Source organism: Babylonia areolata, chromosome 22 (genome assembly GCF_041734735.1).
Source record: "Babylonia areolata isolate BAREFJ2019XMU chromosome 22, ASM4173473v1, whole genome shotgun sequence".
Classification (NCBI taxonomy): Eukaryota; Metazoa; Mollusca; class Gastropoda; order Neogastropoda; family Buccinidae; genus Babylonia; species Babylonia areolata.
In genome coordinates, this window is record NC_134897.1 from 1489956 (window position 1) to 1513510 (window position 23555).

Genomic DNA, 23555 nt, shown 5'->3' on the forward strand with positions numbered 1-23555 from the left:
TAGAGAGACAGTTTATTGCAAACATTTAGGCAAATTCACAGTTCGCAACGTGTGACAGACGGTGGGTACACACGTAGCTTAACTGCGGTCACGTTATTGCATATATTGTCGTTCTGATTATTGCATATGGTGCAGAAGGCATTACTGTCAACAAAAACATAAAGGAAATTCTCGTAGCTCAAATAACAATGACACAGGTGATCACCAAATTTATGGAAGGTTTCGGACCGACGAAAAGCAGCCGCGGCACCTGAAATGGGTACCCTTCAAAATTAAGCCAGAAGGGACAGTGAGTCCCAAGATTTTTTTTATGTTAACATGATTTTTCGTGATCTATACACTCTAAATACATATGAAAAATTTATTAGGGGGGCGGGGGTGGGGGGGGGGGGGGGGGGGGGGCGGTGAAAGGTGGACCATTTTTCCTGACAGACTAATTCATACTTCGCTTTAGTGCTCTCTCTCTCTTTATATGTGTAGCTGTGTACCGAGTGGTTATTCAAGGGTACGGACGGTACAAAAGAACTAAACTAAATGATGATTGAATGTATTAAAGGATATTGAGAAGAATTCCCATGCACAGGCCAGGAACATATATAGGACAGTCACAAATGGGGTTTTCTATTGTTTTATTTACAGTAGTTATAAGAACATAAGAAAAGAAAAGAAAAACTAAAGGAGAAGAACAGAAGATATAAAAAGAGAAGACTAAGAAGAAGACAAGTAATGGATAAGACAGTGCCTGGAATGACATAAACAAATGTCATTAGCACAACATGTCGGCACAAGTGAATAATAAAGCACATGTATACATATTACATGGAAAGACAACCACTTCGTAATGCATATGTGTGAAGACCAAACAGTGACATCAAATGACATTCCTAATACATTTAAATAGTGCAGTTAAAGTGATTGAAGCTATGCTGATTTAGTGAAAGTACACTGACAGTATAGATTAGGTAAAACTTATACTGTGTCAAAGTGACTCAAATGAATCAGTTCATCATGTTGCACTATACTGAAGTAAGCCGTATAGGAGAGAGCATGACAACTAGATTACAATTAACAGACTGATACATATCAGGTGGTTTTAACCAATAACTGATATTAATCAAACACTATCTTGTAATCACCTCAACAGAATACTACACACCTATTAGAGTACTGAGCACACTGTAGCAGTACAACTGATATCAGCATGTAAGATAATACCTGAATGATAAACAAGATAATAGAATCAGTGGCTTTGATATTATACTGGCAAACTGATAGACCAGATAGTAAGTGAAGAACCATCATGACTTAACCATTAAGTGGTGAATGAACTTTATGCACTCACTAGAACATTCTGGAACAAACTATCTGTGTCCAGAGACGTCATTGACTGTGACGTTAAGGAGATTCAAATGGACTACTGCTACGAGCATATGACGACATGGCGATTTTCTGTATCAGTCATAGCCGTGCTGTGACTACATTTCAAAGCAATAACTGAACAAAGAATTAACTGAACAAAGCAATAACTGAACATACTCATATGAACACAAGTACTGTGTCGAAGAATACAATTTACAAATCATCAGCACATTTCTACACACAAGTACTCACAGCGATACGTAGCGAGACATCAGCTGTTGTGAGAACACACATGACACACACTCACACTGCATGCAACGCAGCAAGAGAGAGAGAGAGAGAGAGAGAGAGAAGCTCTGGTCAGATGACTGACCAGGTATGAAATGACCACTCATCACTCACTGTGCCAATTTATGCAGGTTAAGCGGACTACAAAGACAGTCACGTGTGCTGCAAAGCAGATCGGCACTAATGAGGCCAAATCCGACGACAACTGTGTTTCTGACAAGGTGTTCAGTGACAGATTTCTAAATGATCCCTGAACCGATTTACGTTGGATAAGTTGCAAAAGAAAGAGCTCAACACCTATTTTTTTATAATGAGTATAAAATGAAGTGTTGGTTACTTAAGATAAATTTATAATCTTAATTTAATTCACCTGAACAGGGTCAGTTTTAACGAGCTCGTCACTGAAAATTACAAACTGCGTTAAATCAGTCTAACGTAGGCAAACATAAATGGAATAGATTTAAAGATGGAATTGCGACAATTCTGCCAGTATATAATACTTGTAGTTTACTGATCTGACAAAAGATCTATTAATTAAATACAGTGAAGCAGAAACACAGATTCCAGCTCAGCCAATGACGTACCGCAATGCAACACTGGTTGAGCCATGAGTAGGTTGTCTGGTGAAGAGGACAAACTGATGTAAGTGGAGTGACGTCACACATTCTGCTTGTGGGTTAGTTGCGAAAACTGTTGTCTGCTAATACAGCTTGTGCGTGAGGCAAGTATTGGAGCAAGCATAGCACTTGGTCACACATGCATGTATATATATATATATATATATATATATATATATATGTGTGTGTGTGTGTGTGTGTGTGTGTGTGCGTGTGTGTGTGTGTGACCCCCTCTGCCACCCCACCCCACCCCAAACACGTGCACACATCATAGAAAATCCATGCCCATTTTACAACTTCACAAAGCCATTGCTTTCAATCTCATGAGGACTCATAAGAGTCTGAATCCCATTGTTAAGATCTCCCTCACATCAGCGACCTATCACATACCGTTGTAAGCCTGGCTTAAATCAAAATAACTGTAGTTATGGTGCCGTTGTGCTGGCACAGATGGAAACACAGATTCTGGTGTGGCCTCAAAACCAAACAGGGCAAAATCCAGGGTCAGCATGTCTTCAACTTGGAGTCTCTCTTCATAAGGGATGGACGCAAAGGCTTCTGTCAGTGCTTCTGTTTTCTGACGTCTCCTGTCCTCTTTGCTGCCTGATCTATTCAGAGCTTGGATGGCCAGGTGGACAAAGTCCTCCAAGGAGATGGTCTCGGCCTCTTCCGCTGTCACTGGAAGGGGCTCTGTCTTGCTGATGATGCCCCGGATGTGCCATTTCTTCCACAGGCGCAGACACGCCTCATACATTGTCATGCATGTCCTGATTTTCTCCTTCATTCTTCGCAGTACCCAACCTGCATTGTCAGCGATAGTGTGACCGTCAAAGCTCTGTGGGCCATGGATTCCTGGTAGTTGGGTGACGTTGAGCAGAAAGGCCATGTCTTCCCCAAGGGTTTCCAAGTGACCGATGTAGTTGTAGCTGACGTTGCACACGTCACAGTGGTCATGGGTGGGGACGAAATGCCCGTCACGATGCTGTAACGTTTTCTGAGAGTGGATGACGTAACGGACGAATTCTGGAAACGTGACGTCATGCCCACATCGGAGACTGGGTTCACTGGGGTTGGAACGGAAGTTCTGGATGATGTATCGTCCTGTTCTCCCCCAGTACATCGTGTTGGGAGAGAACAGTTTGTCCACGTATGCTGATAGGAGACGGGAGTACGGTTCACGAACAAACAGAAATCTGACATCCTCTGTCTCCTCAGATTGGTTGTGTTCCTTATCAGAATGGGGGTGTTTCTGCGTGATACCCAACGTTTTCAGCCGTTCCCTGACGTCATTGATGACACGTCTCCACGTGGTGGATCCCGTCTTCATGATTGGACAGTACTTCATGCTCACGTTCATGACCGGCCAGTGAGCTTCCACAGTCACTTCTCGAGGTGTGGCTGTGATCTGGTGGAACATCTTCGACTTGCTGTACCGTCTGCAAGCATGTTGCAAAATTTTCAGTCGACGTTGGAATCTGTGGGAGATCTGTGTGTGGGAGAGTGGCGGCGGTTTATCTGGTGTGGTCAGCAGCAACACCTGGGGACAACATATATGTGAATCCTTCAGAGATGTCGCACATGTCGGATTGTGAATGACATTGAGTGAGTGAGTGAGTGAGTGAGTGCTTGTGTATGTATACATGCGTGTATATATGCTTGTATGTGTGTGTGTGTGTGTGTGCATGCATGCGTGCATGCGCGCACGTGCGTGTGTGTGTGTGTGTGCATGCGCGTGTGACCTCCCATTTTCGTATCTAGTTTTCGATCAGCAATTTGGGACAAAGTTAGTATTTTTCTTTTGGTCGTATTAGAATTATTAAAAAAACAAACAAACAAACAAATACTTTGAATCTTTCATTCCATTAACATTCTCAACTTGGTGAGTGTCTTCAAGAATACATCAAACAGAGACCAGTTCCAAGCTGACATGGATGACCATCTTGTTTTTGATGTTTTATTGCAGTCAGCCTCAGAGGCTACAACTTATCTTTGCCATTGCTCGTGTCAAATCTGGCCAGCCCATTTCAAAACTGAGGTCTATTTCACCGATCTTTTAATAGGCAGATAGTGTGCACCTTCTTAAAGCCCCTTTGCTAACTGAAGCCAGCGGAAGTGTTCATTCAGCCATTTTGCTACTTGCGTCAGTACAGCACGAAGCAAAAACTTCATATATGTAGCCGAGTGCTCAGCTGGCTATGATGACTGCTTCACAGGATGCTTTAATTTGCTTGCAGCGTTAGTTAAGCTGACATTCCTGTGCGTCCCTCCACAGCAAGTTTGCGCAACGTGTCACTCCTCTGTTTTCCTGTAATAACTTTGGTAAATACACCAATGGCAGATATCAGTCAAGAGACAACATTTGGCATGTCGTGGGGGCAAGCATGATACGATTTTATCGAAAATACACGCTTACAGTTCAGAAACTACCACCACTTAACAGACGACTTCTCAACGGACAGACAGCCGGATACGAGTCACAGTATGGCGTCCAGTTGGCTTCAGTTTTGCAGGCCAATGAGCTATCCTTCTTGTTTTAGGTCAGTGGGTCTGTTTGCACTCTCCTGGAATGAGCCCCAGGGGTAAACTGCAGCTAAACACAACTGCCTCCACCCCCTTCCTCACCCCCATAGTTGGATTTTATCACCACCCCTAACAGAGATGGAATTTATTCTAGGCCAGCCCAAAGTTTGCTTCCATTAAGTTATAATGGAGAGGAAGATGGAGTAAACGCTAGCTCAGAACTGCCTTCATGTCTCAATGGCTTGATTTAACCCGTGGAATGTGGGGTGGGGGGCTTACAACAGGGGAAGGAGGCGTGTGGGAGAAGGGGGGGGGGAGTTTAGATCTGGACTTGCCGCAACAAACATTGGGGGTGGGGTGGGGGGTGGGGGTGGATGGAAGGGGGGGTGGAGGGTAGGGGTCGGGGTCATTCCTGGCTGGCCCAGAATGAATGAACTCTGGAAAAACAAGTGGAGGTGGGGGTTGGAGGGCTGAAGGGGGAAGCTTCAGCCACACCAGGAATGCTGAGAATGCCGGTAAAGCACTGAAACACGTCTTCAGGATATCAAAACCATGCCCGCAACAACGTGATGTGAATGGAGACAACCAATATGTCGCTGAACTCTGCTACAAGGCAGGACTTGAACGAGGCAGGAAGGTGTGAGAATGGTTAAGACGCTTATCTACCAAAACTGTCCGTGAGGTTCAGAGTTTGATACATCGTGTCGCCCTTTTGTCCAAGTTTGATTGAAAAATCAGCTGAGTGTCTAGTCATTCAGATCAGACGAATATCGTGGTCCCGTGGGCAGCACGCGCTTGGCGCGCTGAAAAAGTATCCATGACAATATAAGTGTTGTCCTCTGGCAAATTTCTGTCAAAGAAATTCACTGCAATAGGTACACAAATACATATTCATGGACTCAAGGCCTGACTTAGTGCATTAGGTTATGCTGTTGTGTAAGCATCTGCCTGGCTGATGCATTGTGACGTACATGAATTTGACTGAATGCAGAATCGCCTCCTTGAGGAAACTGCAACATGAACGAGTAACTGGACCCGAAGGAAGTTTTATGCTTCTCAGTAGGCTATTAAAGGGTACTCTATCTATCTATCTATCTATCCACACCCATATATATATATATATATATTTATATATATCCATAGAGAGAGAGAGGGAGAGAGAGTTCCATGACTGTTTTCAGGTTTCATTCAGTTATTGGCTTGACGCGTTTTTAAACACTTCACAAATGGAATAACTGTCTTCCTCTCAAATTCAAAAGATGTACAATGTCACTTATTTTTATTATTTTGGACTTGATCTTACAATTTGTTGAGTTTAAAGCGTATAATACATATTTTGAATCAACACAAAATAAAACATGTGGAAGGCAAACTGGAAGATCAAGAATATAATTTAAAGCCATAAGAACAGCGATAAGTTCAGCTGTGAATATTGACCGATCTTTACCAATATGGTATGATCGTTCAGTCCGAAGGTGTAATCGGACTTCTGCTGCTATGATATTTGGATTTTCTTTTTTTCTTTTTCAATGTCAGTATGATTGATATCAAACTGTGCTTTACTCATCTCCCAAATGGGGCATGTACTTACTGTTTTCTGCGTGTCTACATTATCTGGATTAATTTCGGACTTTTGGAAAAGGTTTGACACAAACGTGCCAACTGGTGTTAGATAAGATAATCGTTTTAGCTCTTTTTGGGAAGTTGTTTTCAGATGTAATTCTTACTTCCTCCGATGTAAAATTTTCAGTTGTTGAGCTTCTAAATACGTATCAAGCACATGCCAGGTTTCGGTATTCATCCAATGGTAATTCTCCCTTTTTTTACGTTCCGAGGGTTGATGCGTGGAGAGGTACGCCAAGGGCAAGTCTATATGCCTTACAGTCAGTACTTTGAAGTTTCTTTAACAAATACTTTGGAGCATTGAAAAAGACTTCTTGTCCATACGATAGTTTGGATCGAATAAGTGATGGTGATAAATGTTTCAATATCGTTGTATCTTGTCCCCAGTACTGTTTACTTATAACTTTGAGCAAGGTTAAACATTTTCTTGCTTTTGTTATTATATATTCAATATGGGCAAGCTAGTTTTGAAGTAAGCATTAAGCCTAAAAAAAATATTATATCTCTGTACTGAAAGGGCTCATTTTCAATTTTAAATGTTGGTAACTCTTCTGGATCATTACCATTGTTAAAAAGCTGATCATGTAAGACCATTGTCGACAATATACTTATTTAATTTATCTATTTCTCTTGGTATGTTTTTTAAAAATATAGTTTAATGCCCTTTTTGATGTATTTCTTTTCATAGTTACATTCATCCACATGCATATATCATCTGCGTATTGCACTAGGATCACGTCTTTTGATAAATATAACTTTTTGTTGGGTTCCTTCTCACCTTGGTCTCCTATATAATGAATGCGCTGACAGGGCTGCAAGAAAAGTGCAAAACACCAACAGGGAACCACAGACCTTTACGTACCTTTGTCTGTACAAGAGGGGTACCGCTTACTGGAAAAAGCATCATGGAGTAAAGTTAGGGAAGTATACCAGCAAAATGGCAAAGTTTTAAATAAAAGTATAAATAATATTCAACAACCGGACTCTATCAATCAAATACATTCAGTAATTAATTCAGATTAAGGCAAATTCAGGCATTATCAAACAGGATAAAGCTGAACGCTTTTATAACAAAGTTCAGCAGAGATGTTAAATGCATATGTGGAGAATCAATTTCTAGAAAACGCATACTCTTTGAATGTCAGAGTCTGAAATCGTTTTTACCAAACTTCTCGGAAAAAAATTCTTTTGAATGTATTTTTGACAATTTCAAGATGTTATCTGCTATTGCAGAAGGTTTGCTGCATAGTCCAATTGGACATTTGTTATATTTGTTACAGTTGTTTGATGTTTGCGTTTCCTTCTATATTGTGCCTATGTCTCCCCTTTTAATGTTTTATTTTTTCCAGTGCTCTGTATCTTTCTCCACCACACACACACATGCACACACCATTCTTCACCTTCTGCCCAATACCGTTCCCACCACCACGCCCCGCCCTCAACCCCCCACGCCCTCCCCCCCTTCCCCCAACACACACACCCTCTTTTTTTTCCCCGTCTATCACTTAAAGTGGAAGACGTTAAACTGAAGACTACTACTAACTGTCTTCATACTCTTGTTTTCTTTAACTGTTCTGTTGTCAGAGAGAGAGAGACAGAGAGAGATACAGACAGACAGGGGCAGCAGGGAGATGGGAGGGGAGTTAGATTTGGTTACCAATGCGCAACACGGGAAAATAATGGGTGATAAGGGCCATTTAACGTCAATCGAAAGAAAGAAAGAAAGACAGAAAAAAAGAGAAAGTAAACCAGTACTCACAATTGTCCACTTTCTTTATTTTCTTTATTTTTTCGAGGTGGCTGCTTCGTCAAAAAAAACAACATCCAACAGCCATTTCAACTGCCCTCACAGACACTGTACTGAGCGTCTTAACCGTTGTGCAACCTTCCCTCACAGACACTATACTGTGCGTCTTAACCTTTGTGCAACCTTCCTTCTAACGAAAACTTCAAATACGCGATACAACATCTATAACATTACAACAGGAATTTTCGAATTATGTCAATACATGCAAATACATAAATACATGCATAAATATTACGCAGCGTCTTAACTGTTGTACAACCTTCCCTCACGGACACTATACTGAGCGTCTTAACCGTTGTGCAACTTTCCCTCACGGACACTATACTGAGCGTCTTAACCGTTGTGCAACTTTCCTTCTAATAAACATTTCAAATACCCTATACACTATCTATAACATTACAACAGGAATTTTCGAATTATGTCAATACATGCAAACACCAAAATACATGCATAAATATTACTCACAACACACACACACACACACACACATGCACACACACACACATTTGCAAAGGGTATGGCGTAAGAAAAATGTGAGTGTGTGCGTGTGTGTGCTTTGGTGAAACTGAAATGATCTGTCATTGATTCTGTCTCTAACTCTGGACTTTATTTTTGTATGGTTTTTGAATTGCAGCATTGTTGTAAACAAACAAATGGTCCCTTTACGAAGGCAATAAATGACACAACTCTGACCTAAAAACATCCCAAGATGAGGAGAGAAAAAATCATGCACGTGTTGCAGTGTGATACAGAATCAGTCCGTTATTTTGGATAAATGCAGCAGTCACAGAACAATTACGAACAAAACGAAGGCACTGATGCAAAGAAAAATGGCTGTTGCTTTAAGCCACAATCCCCATATACAGCAACCACGCCACAATAATCATGATTTACAAATTCAAATTCAGACAGCACAGTGTCTTAATGAATGTGTTTGCATAGACAGACAGGACTGTAGATCTGTCTTTCCGTATGAATTGAAAGCAGGAACTGCCTTTCCATTCTGTGATTTGTCACCACATACGACAGGACAATTTGGGAAAGGTAGGGACAGGGTTGATGTGTTCTCATAACAATTATTCTCTCTCTCTCTGTCTGTGTACACACACACACACACACACACGCACACACTCACATGTGTGTGTATATATATATATATATATATATAGAGAGAGAGAGAGAGAGAGAGAGAGATCATGATAGTGTGGAAAACAAGTGCAGGTAAACCTAAACAACCCTTCCATCATTTGAAAATCAGTTTGCAAAAGTTAAAACGGGATAGGTAAACAGGAAATACTTCAAAGACAGGAAATGTGGGTGATGTGAACACTGTGTGCGGAGAGGGCCAGGTGTATGCTGCTATCACTGCACTTCCGTCCCCTATGGACTCCTCAGATATCTGGGCATTGGCAGTGAACTGTTATACCCTATGGCAAGTCATCCACACACACCATTCATACTTCACTTATGTGCTCCCTCTCTTTATATATATATATATATGTGTGTGTGTGTGTGTGTGTGTGTGCGTGTGTGTGTGACACCCTCTGCCACCCCACCCCACCCGAAACACGTGCACACATCATAGAAAATCCATGCCCATTTCACAACTTCACAAAGCCATTGCTTTCAATCTCATGAGGACTCATAAGAGTCTGAATCCCATTGTTAAGATCTCCCTCACATCAGCGACCTATCACATACCGTTGTAAGCCTGGCTTAAATCAAAATAACTGTAGTTATCGTGCCGTTGTGCTGGCACAGATGGAAACACAGATTCTGGTGTGGCCTCAAAACCAAACAGAGCAAAATCCAGGGTCAGCATGTCTTCAACTTGGAGTCTCTCTTCATAAGGGATGGATGCAAAGGCTTCTGTCAGTGCTTCTGTTTTCTGACGTCTCCTGTCCTCTTTGCTGCCTGATCTATTCAGAGCTTGGATGGCCAGGTGGACAAAGTCCTCCAAGGAGATGGTCTCGGCCTCTTCCGCTGTCACTGGAAGGGGCTCTGTCTTGCTGATGATGCCCCGGATGTGCCATTTCTTCCACAGGCGCAGACACGCCTCATACATTGTCATGCATGTCCTGATTTTCTCCTTCATTCTTCGCAGTACCCAACCTGTGTTGCTAGCAATAGTGAGACTGTCATAGCTCTGTGGGCCATGGACTCCTGGTAGTTGGGTGACGTTGAGCAGAAAGGCCATGTCTTCCCCAAGGGTTTCCAAGTGACCGATGTAGTTGTAGGTGACGTTGCACACGTCACAGTGGTCATGGGAGGGGACGAAATGCCCGTCACGATGCTGTAACGTTTTCTGAGAGTGGATGACGTAACGGACGAATTCTGGAAACGTGACGTCATGCCCACATCGGAGACTGGGCTCACTGGGGTTGGAACGGAAGTTCCGGATGATGTATTGTCCTGTTCTCCCCCAATACATCGTGTTGGGAGAGAACAGTTTGTCCACGTATGCCGATAGGAGACGGGAGTACGGTTCACGAACAAACAGAAATCTGACATCCTCTGTCTCCTCAGATTGGTTGTGTTCCTTATCAGAATGGGGGTGTTTCTGCGTGATACCCAACGTTTTCAGCCGTTCCCTGACGTCACTGATGACACGTCTCCACGTGGTGGATCCCGTCTTCATGATTGGACAGTACTTCATGCTCACGTTCATTACTGGCCAGTGAGCTTCCACAGTCACTTCTCGAGGTGTGGCTGTGATCTGGTGGAACATCTTCGACTTGCTGTACCGTCTGCAAGCATGTTGCAAAATTTTCAGTCGACGTTGGAATCTGTGGGAGATCTGTGTGTGGGAGAGTGGTGGCGGTTTATCTGGTGTGGTCAGCAGCAACACCTGGGGACAACATATGTGAATCCTTCAGAGCTGTCGCACATGTTGGACTGTGTGTTCATGCAATGTTAATTGTGTGTGTGTGTGTGTGTGTGTGTGTGTGTGTGTGTGTGCGTGTGTGTGTGACCCCCTCTGCCACCCCACCCCACCCGAAACACGTGCACACATCATAGAAAATCCATGCCCATTTTACAACTTCACAAAGCCATTGCTTTCAATCTCATGAGGACTCATAAGAGTCTGAATCCCATTGTTAAGATCTCCCTCACATCAGCGACCTATCACATACCGTTGTAAGCCTGGCTTAAATCAAAATAACTGTAGTTATCGTGCCGTTGTGCTGGCACAGATGGAAACACAGATTCTGGTGTGGCCTCAAAACCAAACAGAGCAAAATCCAGGGTCAGCATGTCTTCAACTTGGAGTCTCTCTTCATAAGGGATGGACGCAAAGGCTTCTGTCAGTGCTTCTGTTTTCTGACGTCTCCTGTCCTCTTTCCTGCCTGATCTATTCAGAGCTTGGATGGCCAGGTGGACAAAGTCCTCCAAGGAGATGGTCTCGGCCTCTTCCGCTGTCACTGGAAGGGGCTCTGTCTTGCTGATGATGCCCCGGATGTGCCATTTCTTCCACAGGCGCAGACACGCCTCATACATTGTCATGCATGTCCTGATTTTCTCCTTCATTCTTCGCAGTACCCAACCTGCATTGCCAGCGATAGTGAGACCGTCAAAGCTCTGTGGGCCATGGATTCCTGGCAGTTGGGTGACGTTGAGCAGAAAGGCCATGTCTTCCCCAAGGGTTTCCAAGTGACCGATGTAGTTGTAGCTGACGTTGCACACGTCACAGTGGTCATGGGAGGGGACGAAATGCCCGTCACGATGCTGTAACGTTTTCTGAGAGTGGATGACGTAACGGACGAATTCTGGAAACGTGACGTCATGCCCACATCGGAGACTGGGTTCACTGGGGTTGGAACGGAAGTTCTGGATGATGTATTGTCCTGTTGCCCGCCAGTACATCGTGTTGGGAGAGAACAGTTTGTCCACGTATGCTGATAGGAGACGGGAGTACGGTTCACGAACAAACAGAAATCTGACATCCTCTGTCTCCTCAGATTGGTTGTGTTCCTTATCAGAATGGGGGTGTTTCTGCGTGATACCCAACGTTTTCAGCCGTTTCCTGACGTCACTGATGACACGTCTCCACGTGGTGGATCCCGTCTTCATGATTGGACAGTACTTCATGCTCACGTTCATTACTGGCCAGTGAGCTTCCACAGTCACTTCTCGAGGTCTGGCTGTGATCTGGTGGAACATCTTCGACTTGCTGTACCGTCTGCAAGCATGTCGCAAAATGTTCAGTCGGCGTTGGAATCTGTGGGAGATCTGTGTGTGGGAGAGTGGTGGCGGTTCATCTGGTGTGGTCAGCAGCAACACCTGGGGACAACATATGTGAATCCTTCAGAGATGTCGCACATGTTGGATTGTGTGTTCATGCAATGTTAATTGTGTGTGTGTGTGTGTGTGTGTGTGTAACTCCCTCTGCCACCCCACCCCACCCCAAACACGTGCACACATCCTAGAAAACCCATGCCCATTTTACAACTTCACAAAGCCATTGCTTTCAATCTCATGAGGACTCATAAGAGTCTGAATCCCATTTTTAAGATCTCCCTCACATCAGCGACCTATCACATACCGTTGTAAGCCTGGCTTAAATCAAAATAACTGTAGTTATCGTGCCGTTGTGCTGGCACAGATGGAAACACAGATTCTGGTGTGGCCTCAAAACCAAACAGAGCAAAATCCAGGGTCAGCATGTCTTCAACTTGGAGTCTCTCTTCATAAGGGATGGACGCAAAGGCTTCTGTCAGTGCTTCTGTTTTCTGACGTCTCCTGTCCTCTTTCCTGCCTGATCTATTCAGAGTTTGGATGGCCAGGTGGACAAAGTCCTCCAAGGAGATGGTCTCGGCCTCTTCCGCTGTCACTGGAAGGGGCTCTGTCTTGCTGATGATGCCCCGGATGTGCCATTTCTTCCACAGGCGCAGACACGCCTCATACATTGTCATGCATGTCCTGATTTTCTCCTTCATTCTTCGCAGTACCCAATCTGCGTTGACAGCGATAGTGTGACTGTCAAAACTCTTTGGGCCATGGATTCCTGGCAGTTGGGTGACGTTGAGCAGAAAGGCCATGTCTTCCCGAAGGGTTTCCAAGTGACCAATGTAGTTGTAGCTGACGTTGCACACGTCACAGTGGTCATGGGTGGGGACGAAATGCCCGTCACGATGCTGTAACGTTTTCTGAGAGTGGATGACGTAACGGACGTATTCTGGAAACGTGACGTCATGCCCACATCGGAGACTGGGTTCACTGGGGTTGGAACGGAAGTTCTGGATGATGTATCGTCCTGTTGCCCGCCAGAGCACCGTGTCGGGAGAGAACAGTTTGTCCACGTATGCCGATAGGAGACGGGAGTACGGTTCACGAACAAATAGAAAACTGACATCCTCTGTCTCCTCAGACTGGTTTATCTCCCTGTGGATGCCCAGCTTTCTCATCCGTTTCCTGGCTTCACGAATGACGTCTTTCCACGTGGTAGACCCCGTCTTCTGGATTGGACAGGAATGCACGCTCACATTCCTTACTGGCCAATAGGCATCCAGTCATCTTTCGAAACGTTCTTTTGATCTTGTGGAACATCTCTGGCTTGCTGTACCGTCTGCAGGCTTGTCGTAAAATGTTCTGTCGGTGCTGGAATCTGTGGGAGATCTGTGTGTAGGAGAGTCCTGGCGGTTTACCTGGCGTGATCAACACTATTATCTGTAGACAAAAGATGCAAGTAAAATAATGGGGTTCGTGTAAGTCTGTAAGTAACTGGATTGGTAAGTGAGTGAGAGAGAGAGAGAGAGAGAGAGAGAGAGAGAGAGAGTGTATATGTGTGTGTGTGTGTGTGTGTGTGTGTGTTTGGATGAGGGAAATGTAAATCGCACTCATCAAACACGTTCATTGTATACACTACCAGAAAAAAGCTAAGGACTGCTTGAAAAAGCACTCATGTGCACAGTCAAAAGAAACGGATATTATTCTTGCCAAAACTGAAAAGTATTATTCAGGATTAATGTCACAAAGATTTCATTTCCAATGGACATTATATCACAGAAGCTTTTAATTAAAAAAAAAATCACATCACAGTCTTACGGTTTCAGATTTAGTTACCTATTCTTTAAAAAAAAAAGCACACACCTGCCTTTAAAAACAGCAACAACAAACAAACAATCCCCCCCCCCAAAAAAAAACAAAAACAAAAAAAACAAAAAAAAAACAACAACAACAACCCAACAACAACAAACAACCCCCCCCAAAAAAAAACAACAACAACAAAACAACAACAACAAACAAACAAAAAAGCAAAACAAAACAACAACAACAACAACAGGCAAAGAGTGTCTTTGTGATCACTCCCAATCCCTAAAGTGGAAATCAGTGGGACCAGTGACACGGAGGATGTGACAGGCAGTCACACGTCGGTCCATGTTGCTGAATCTGGCAAAATTTTGGAAAATCACTATTGAATCAATGCGATAACATTAATGTTCTTAGTCTATTGTTTATGTCAGGAAAACATTACTAAAAGCTACATGTGATTCGTTTCCAGGGGTGGGGAGGAGGAGGGGGGGGGGGGGTCTTGTTTCTCTTCTCTATTTGTTTCGATACATTGAATGGAGAATTATTCATCTGCGTGTGCGCATTTGTGTCTGGCAGGTTTTCTTTAATCCAAAAATTCTATTCCACAATATCTATCAAAGCTTTTTCATGAAATTCTCATTGTTAAAATCACCCATCACGCAACTGATTGTACACGTTATGTTACCTTGTCTCTTTGTTTATTCTTTTTTTTCTTCTTCATGATTAACCTTTTTTTTCTCTTTTTTTCTCCGTTGTGCGATTGCACGTCTCGTGGATGTGAACGAGGTTTGTCTTTATTGTTTCGATGTGCCCAAACAGTGTTTTCGGATTCAAATGATTGTGAAAAAACCTTTGAGGACTGCCAGAAGTTAGCGGGAGACCGTTCAGCATCACATTGGCGTGATACGATTATACGGTTAACGAAGGATAATCAGTCGTGTCCGACCATGGCCATCAGAACAGCAGTGGAGGTAGTTGCTGTTCAGACTATATGGGCTAGAATTTGGTTACAGCGGAGATTGTCTTGTCCAAGTTACATTCCCACTCTCTCGGCCATAAGGCTTTAGGACAGTCGTACAGGATGGTCCCCACAGGCCAACTAGCCCCCAAGGCTACAGCACAGAGAATCTGGTCTCTTAGTCTGATATTCGATCAGTCCATGAAAACAAGACTAAGCTGCAACGGAACTCCCATTGTAGTGTCTGGCCATATGGACATCAACACCATTCACACTGAAAATGATCAGCATTATGTATGTCTGGCCACATGGACATCAACACCATTCACACTGAAAATGATCAGCATTATGTATGTCTGGCCACAAGGACATCAACACCATTAACACTGAAAATGATTAACATTCTGTATGTCTGGCCACATGGACATCAACACCATTAACACTGAAAATGATCAACATTCTGTATGTCTGGCCACATGGACATCAACACCATTAACACTGAAAATGATCAACATTCTGTATGTCTGGCCATATGGACATCAACACCATTAACACTGAAAATGATCAACATTCTGTATGTCTGGCCACATGGACATCAACACCATTAACACTGAAAATGATCAACATTCTGTATGTCTGGCCACATGGACATCAACACCATTAACACTGCAAATGATCAACATTCTGTATATCTGGCCACATGGACATCAACACCATTAACACTGCAAATGATCAACATTCTGTATGTCTGGCCACATGGACATCAACACCATTAACACTGCAAATGATCAACATTCTGTATATCTGGCCACATGGACATCAACACCATTAACACTGAAAATGATCAACATTCTGTATGTCTGGCCATATGGACATCAACAACTACTTCAGTTCAGTTCGGTTCAGTTATGCCCATCACTCCCCCCCCCCCTCCCCGGAGCATACGCTGCTGACAACAGTCCGCCAGAGTCCTCTGTCCTGGGCTGCCCTTTCTAACTGTCTCCAGGTGTGCCCCATCTTCTTAATGTCTGCCTACGAGGTCACGTCGCCAGGTGTTTCTTGGCCTTCCTCTCTTCCGTTTGCCCTGGGGATTCCATTTCAGTGCCTGCCTGGTGATGTTACTGTCTGGCTTCCTCAGGGTGTGCCCGATCTATCTCCATCTTCTGCGCCGAATCTCGTCTTCGGCTGGCAGCTGGTTGGTACGCTGCCACAGGTCTGCGTTGCTGATAGTGTCGGGCCAGCGTATCTGGAGGATCTCAGGCAGCTGTTGATGATGGTCTGCACTTTCCTGATGGTGGTCTTTGTTGTCCTCCATGTCTCTGCTCCATACAGGACTGACTTGACGTCGGAGATAAACAGGCTGATCTTCGTGCTAATCGAGCGCACACACACACACACACACATAACAACACACACACACACACACATAACAAACAGACAGACAGATGCGCACACACAACCACACACGCGCGCGTAAACATGCGAACACACACAAACACACATTCGTACACATACGTGCACATGTGTGAGAGAGTCAGAATGTCGGTGGTTATCAGAAAGTCTGTTCCGCGTCTTTTAGCGATTAAAAAGAAAACAATCTGTGTCTGTAGGTCTTACTTCCGACTTGAGGTAACCTGAGAAGTCGAGTATCAGATATAAGAACGGAGCTAGCGAGACGGAGTATAGATATGGAGGAGTTCAGAAAAACACTGTGGGCCAGACCCGCCGACTGCAGAAGAAATTGGAGTGGATAGCTTATAGTCTATTCGATTAGAAACAGGCAACACGTGGAGAGACTGAAGGAGCGAAGAAACATTTAGAAGCTCTACAAATGAGTCTGGCAGCATTAAACTTCAGCAAGGTTAATCTTTAGAACCAAAAAGTCTGACAATATCATTCATCTTCTGCATTTTCTTCACTGGTTACCATTTTCTGCCCGCGTTCGGTATTAAGTCGCAACTCTTAAATTCAACTCCATTTCCTGTGCAGCCCCTCAATATTTGAGAGAAGTCATTCAAACCAACACACCCCCACGACGACTCAGATCATCTTCCAGTTCACAGCGGCTACTCGCTACCCGTGTTAAAACCCAGTCCTTCGGTGATTCTTCCTTTTCTCATTCAGCTCCATCAGTATGGACAATTTACCTCACGATCTTCGCCAGTCTTCCTCATTTCAATCTTGTAAAACCGGTTTAACAACACATCTTTTTGAAAACGCCTTTACATCGACATTCAATCACTTTCCAATTCCAATCAGTTATAATCCATGCCAAATTCTCGCGCGCGCGCGCGCGTGTGTGTGTGACTGAGAAATGTAATAGGCGTAGTCTTTGAATGCTTTTGTGTATAAAATTCCCCCCCCCCGCCCCCCCCCCCCCCGGCGCGCCCCCCTTCTTCCTTTTGTAAGTTGTTGCGCGCGCGCGCGCGCGTTTGTGTGTGTGTGTGTGTGTGTGTGTCTGATGTTTATTGTAAAGTGTTTTGAGCTCCCTTTCAGTGAGGAAAGCGCTCAACAAGTATCCATAATTATTATTATTATTATCATTCTGAATTCGTTAAGTCTGTCTAACAGATATCTGGGAAGGCAGGGCAGAAGGAAATTGTACACACACACACACACACACACACACACAGAGGTTACACCATCAGGACAGGGAATTCAATCCGTTCTGTCGATAGCTCGGCATAGGAAAGCGAGACCCAATACACACACACACACACGTTACGCCATCAGGACAGGAAATTCAATCCGTTCTGTCGACAGCTCGGCAGAGGAAAACGAGACCCAATACTCTCCTTTTGCCTTTTTAAAAAAAACGTTCCCCTATCCAAGCCAGGTATCCATGTACACGATGGGGGAAAACATTCCCCTATCCAAACCAGGTATCCATGTACACCATGAGGGAAAACGTTCCCCTATCCAAGTCAGGTATCCATGTACACCATGAGGGAAAACGTTCCCCTATCCAAACCAGGTATCCATGTAAACCATGGGGAAAAACATTCCCCTATCCAAACCAGGTATCCATGTACACCATGAGGGAAAACGTTCCCCTATCCAAGCCAGGTATCCATGTACACCATGAGGGAAAACGTTCCCCTATCCAAACCAGGTATCCATGTAAACCATGGGGAAAAACATTCCCCTATCCAAACCAGGTATCCATGTACACCATGAGGGAAAACGTTCCCCTATCCAAGCCAGGTATCCATGTACACCATGAGGGAAAACGTTCCCCTATCCAAACCAGGTATCCATGTACACCATGAGGGAAAACGTTCCCCTATCCAAGCCAGGTATCCATGTACACCATGGGGAAGTGAGGAACATCGGAGTAAAGCGACTTACCCAAAGACACAACACCATGCTGAAACATGGCCACGAACCCTGATCACTGGCTCAAAAGTTCAAGGTCCAACCAACTTCGCCACGACACCTGTGTTTATACTGATGATACGTCACCACAAAAGAGACCAAGTCAAAGGACATATGAGACACCACTTCAAACTGCTGCGATCAAGGATAAGCCTGACCCGAAGACACAATGACAAGAAGCTTGGTGGCAGCAGTAATTAGGGGCTTGTCCTGACCGCTAATAGCCATGCAGGTGGAGACAATCACAGGACAGACGTACCACAGCGGTCATCACTGACAAGGAAAAGGTACGGCACTGTCTGGCACGTGGTGATTGTGAACGCCGTGACTGATGGAGTCCACTTTACGCAGCTTATGAAGCTACTTTTTTGGCTCACGTGTGTGTTTCGAGACACAATGTGAGTCTATATAATAACCCTGAGTTTCGGTTGTCTGCGCGTATGCATGCATGTGTGTGTATGTATGTGCGTATGTCATTGTGTGTTTCTCCGTGGTAAATTGTTACAAATTCATTTCCTCTGGAAATTTAAAAAAAAAAAAAAAAAAAAAAAAAAAAAAAAATTAAGCACGCAGATTCCAACAAAAGATGGCGTTAACATCTGGAATCTGGAACGATACGTTGCAGGAACCTTTGCAGATTATCGTCGAAACGGGAGATGAGAACGCATGGCTTGGATTAGTCTGTGAATCTATTTTTGTTTTGAGCTCAAATTGTCCTCATCTATATTTACTATATACTTACTATATATTAACTATATATAAGTTCACTTGACTATAATTTGATTTGACACATTATGGACAGGAGTTGAAGGAGGCCGCTATGCTTCATTCAAAGAGGAATTAATGCATAGGTCTCATCTCTTACCGTACAATGTTTAAGAACGGGGGGGAGGGGCTGGGGGGGAGAGGGGCTGGGGGGCAGGGGGGGAGGGGGGGGTGTGGTGCCGATCGATGTGGCGAGTTTATTGCGTTTCCTGAACACAGCTTTCAGCTCGAGAAACATTAGTTTCTGATTATGAGCACATACATGCTGTAGATCGTGATATGTATCTGTGGTAACCGCCAGCCCCATCTCTTTTTCTAGCTCTTCTTCTCGGCGTTTCCCGTGTTGTTGGTGTGCAACAGGGATCACTTTAAATGATGTCGGCGTTTCCCGTGTTGTTGGTGTGCAACAGGGATCACTTTAAATGATGTCGGCGTTTCCCGTGTTGTTAGTGTGCAACAGGGATCACTTTAAATGATGTCGGCGTTTCCCGTGTTGTTGGTGTGCAACAGGGATCACTTTAAATGATGTCGGCGTTTTCCGTGTTGTTAGTGTGCAACAGGGATCACTTTAAATGATGTCGGCGTTTCCCGTGTTGTTGGTGTGCAACAGGGATCACTTTAAATGATGTCGGCGTTTTCCGTGTTGTTGGTGTGCAACAGGGATCACTTTAAATGATGTCGGCGTTTCCCGTGTTGTTAGTGTGCAACAGGGATCACTTTAAATGATGTCGGCGTTTTCCGTGTTGTTAGTGTGCAACAGGGATCACTTTAAATGATGTCGGCGTTTTCCGTGTTGTTGGTGTGCAACAGGGATCACTTTAAATGATGTCGGCGTTTCCCGTGTTGTTAGTGTGCAACAGGGATCACTTTAAATGATGTCAGTGTTTTCCGTGTTGCTGGTATGCAACATGAATCACAAGTCAGCAATGAAGGCTTTCCCTCTTGCTTTTACATGATGGATAGGTTAGTTTGGACACAAGTAAATAAACAAAAATAAATAAATGAATAAATAGATAAATAAGTAGAGAGCATCTTACCATTGGTCTTCCCCCCTTTTAATGTCTCCGCCATCTCTCTCTCTCTCTCTCACACACACACACACACACACAATTATCACCAGCCGAGTCCGCGAATCCTTTGGTCAACAATGGTAACAGACATCGTCTGTAGCCCACTGATATGTGTGCTGCTGTACACCGCACACCAAAAATCCATTATTCATGCGAGACACATGGGTGCCAGTATCAAATTTTGTTGTGAACATACATTAATTCCATAGTATGGTTATTATGCTCGTCACAGAATGGCTTTTGCCTCACTGAGACAGGACTGAGATTACTTGTTAGGGTAACAAACATTAATCATTATTTGGACACCTTCATCTTGAGATTATCTTACCTTTGTCCAGCGAAATCCTTTTCATCATTGAACTGTGAACAATTCCTTGCATCACTGAACTGTGAACAAACAATCCTTTGCATCATTGAACTGTGAACAAACAATCCTTTGAATCAAAGAACTGTGAACAATCATTTGCATCGCTGAACTGTGAACAAACAGTTCTTTGCATCAGTGACCTGTGAACAAAGTGGAAATGCAATTCAAACTGGTGGCCCACTGATCTCAATTCACCAAGGTTCCTCACTCAATTGACCACTTAACTGAACGCATGCTGGTGCGGTGTTTCGGTGTTGTATTGTACGATCAAACACCACATACACTTTCTCTTTCTGGTGGTGTATTGTACGATCAAACACCACATACACTTTCTCTTTCTGGTGTTGTATTGTACGATCAAACACCACATACACTTTCTCTTTCTGGTGGTGTATTGTACGATCAAACACCACATACACTTTCTCTTTCTGGTGGTGTACGATCAAACGCCACATACACTTTCTCTTTCTGGTGGTGTATTGTACGATCAATTACCACATACACTTTCTCTTTCTGGTGTTGTATTATATTGTACGATCAAACACCACATACACTTTCTCTTTCTGGTGGTGTATTGTACGATCAAACACCACATACACTTTCTCTTTCTGGTGTTGTATTGTACGATCAAACACCACATACACTTTCTCTTTCTGGTGTTGTACGATCAAACACCACGCATACACTTTCTCTTTCTGGTGGTGTATTGTACGATCAAACACCACATACACTTTCTCTTTCCGGTGTTGTATTGTACGATCAAACACCACATACACTTTCTCTTTCTGGTGGTGTATTGTACGATCAAACACCACATACACTTTCTCTTTCTGGTGGTGTTTTGTACGATCAAACACCACGCATACACTTTCTCTTTCTGGTGGTGTATTGTACGATCAAACACCACATACACTTTCTCTTTCTGGTGGTGTATTGTACGAACAAACACCACATACACTTTCTCTTTCTGGTGTTGTATTGTACGAACAAACACCACATACACTTTCTCTTTCTGGTGGTGTATTGTACGATCAAACGCCACATACACTTTCTCTTTCTGGTGGTGTATTGTACGATCAAACACCACATACACTTTCTCTTTCTGGTGGTGTATTGTACGATCAAACACCACGCATACACTTTCTCTTTCTGGTGGTGTATTGTACGATCAAACACCACACATACACCTTCTCTTTCTGGTGGTGTATTGTACGATCAAACACCACATACACTTTCTCTTTCTGTTGTTGTATTGTACGATCAAACACCACATACACTTTCTCTTTCTGGTGGTGTACGATCAAACGCCACATACACTTTCTCTTTCTGGTGGTGTATTGTACGATCAATTACCACATACACTTTCTCTTTCTGGTGTTGTATTATATTGTACGATCAAACACCACATACACTTTCTCTTTCTGGTGGTGTATTGTACGATCAAACACCACATACACTTTCTCTTTCTGGTGTTGTATTGTACGATCAAACACCACATACACTTTCTCTTTCTGGTGTTGTACGATCAAACACCACGCATACACTTTCTCTTTCTGGTGGTGTATTGTACGATCAAACACCACATACACTTTCTCTTTCTGGTGGTGTATTGTACGATCAAACACCACATACACTTTCTCTTTCTGGTGGTGTATTGTACGATCAAACACCACATACACTTTCTCTTTCTGGTGGTGTATTGTACGATCAAACACCACGCATACACTTTCTCTTTCTGGTGGTGTATTGTACGATCAAACACCACATACACTTTCTCTTTCTGGTGGTGTATTGTACGATCAAACACCACATACACTTTCTCTTTCCGGTGTTGTATTGTACGATCAAACGCCACGCATACACTTTCTGTTTCTGGTGGTGTATTGTACGATCAAACACCACATACACTTTCTCTTTCTGGTGGTGTATTGTACGATCAAACACCACATACACTTTCTCTTTCTGGTGTTGTATTGTACGATCAAACACCACATACACTTTCTCTTTCTGGTGGTGTATTGTACGATCAAACACCACGCATACACTTTCTCTTTCTGGTGGTGTATTGTACGATCAAACACCACATACACTTTCTCCTTCTGGTGTTGTATTGTACGATCAAACACCACATACACTTTCTCTTTCTGGTGGTGTATTGTACGATCAAACACCACATACACTTTCTCTTTCTGGTGGTGTATTGTACGATCAAACACCACATACACTTTCTCTTTCTGGTGGTGTATTGTACGATCAAACACCACGCATACACTTTCTCTTTCTGGTGGTGTATTGTACGATCAAACATCACATACCTTTCTCTTTCCGGTGTGGTATTGTACGATCAAACACCACGCATACACTTTCTCTTTCTGGTGGTCTATTGTACGATCAAACACCACATTACACTTTCTCTTTCTGGTGGTGTATTGTACGATCAAACACCATAACTTTCTCTTTCTGGTGGTGTATTGTACGACAAAACACACGCATACACTTTCTCTTTCTGGTGTTGTATTGTACGATCAAACACCACGCATACACTTTCTCTTTCTGGTGGTGTATTGTACCATCAAAACACCACATACACTTTCTCCTTTCTGGTGTTATATTGTACCATCAAACACCACATACACTTTCTCTTTCTGGTGGTGTATTGTACGATCAAACACCACATACACTTTCTCTTTCTGGTGGTGTATTGTACGATCAAACACCACGCATACACTTTCTCTTTCTGGTGGTGTATTGTACGATCAAACACCACGCATAC

The 23555-nt window shown here is 43.5% G+C and overlaps 3 protein-coding genes across 4 annotated transcripts in view; all 3 read right to left on the bottom strand.

Annotated features, from left to right (window-relative positions):
* Nucleotides 1–441: 441 nt before the first annotated feature.
* The window catches only part of LOC143297204 (carbohydrate sulfotransferase 9-like), a 37627-nt gene continuing 14513 nt past the window's right edge, over nt 442–23555 (bottom strand). The window contains exons 4-5 of one of the 2 annotated variants that reach the window (XM_076609411.1): nt 11349–12495; nt 10933–11062 (exon numbers count right to left, since the gene is read on the bottom strand). In XM_076609411.1, the coding sequence (XP_076465526.1) occupies nt 11037–11062; nt 11349–12495 (1173 nt within the window). In that variant the 3' untranslated portion in view covers nt 10933–11036. Of the gene's footprint in view, nt 3802–10932; nt 11063–11348; nt 12496–23555 lie in introns of those variants that run through there. The other variant, XM_076609412.1, reaches the window with a different exon arrangement.
* On the bottom strand, nt 9374–10942 carry LOC143297205 (carbohydrate sulfotransferase 8-like). Its single transcript, XM_076609414.1, has one exon. The coding sequence runs from the start codon at nt 10940–10942 to the stop codon at nt 9908–9910; it is 1035 nt and encodes a 344-aa protein (XP_076465529.1). The 3' UTR covers nt 9374–9907.
* Nucleotides 12692–13619, bottom strand: LOC143297302 (carbohydrate sulfotransferase 12-like). Its single transcript, XM_076609576.1, has one exon. It carries the CDS (start codon nt 13617–13619, stop codon nt 12750–12752), a length of 870 nt encoding a protein of 289 aa, XP_076465691.1. The 3' UTR covers nt 12692–12749.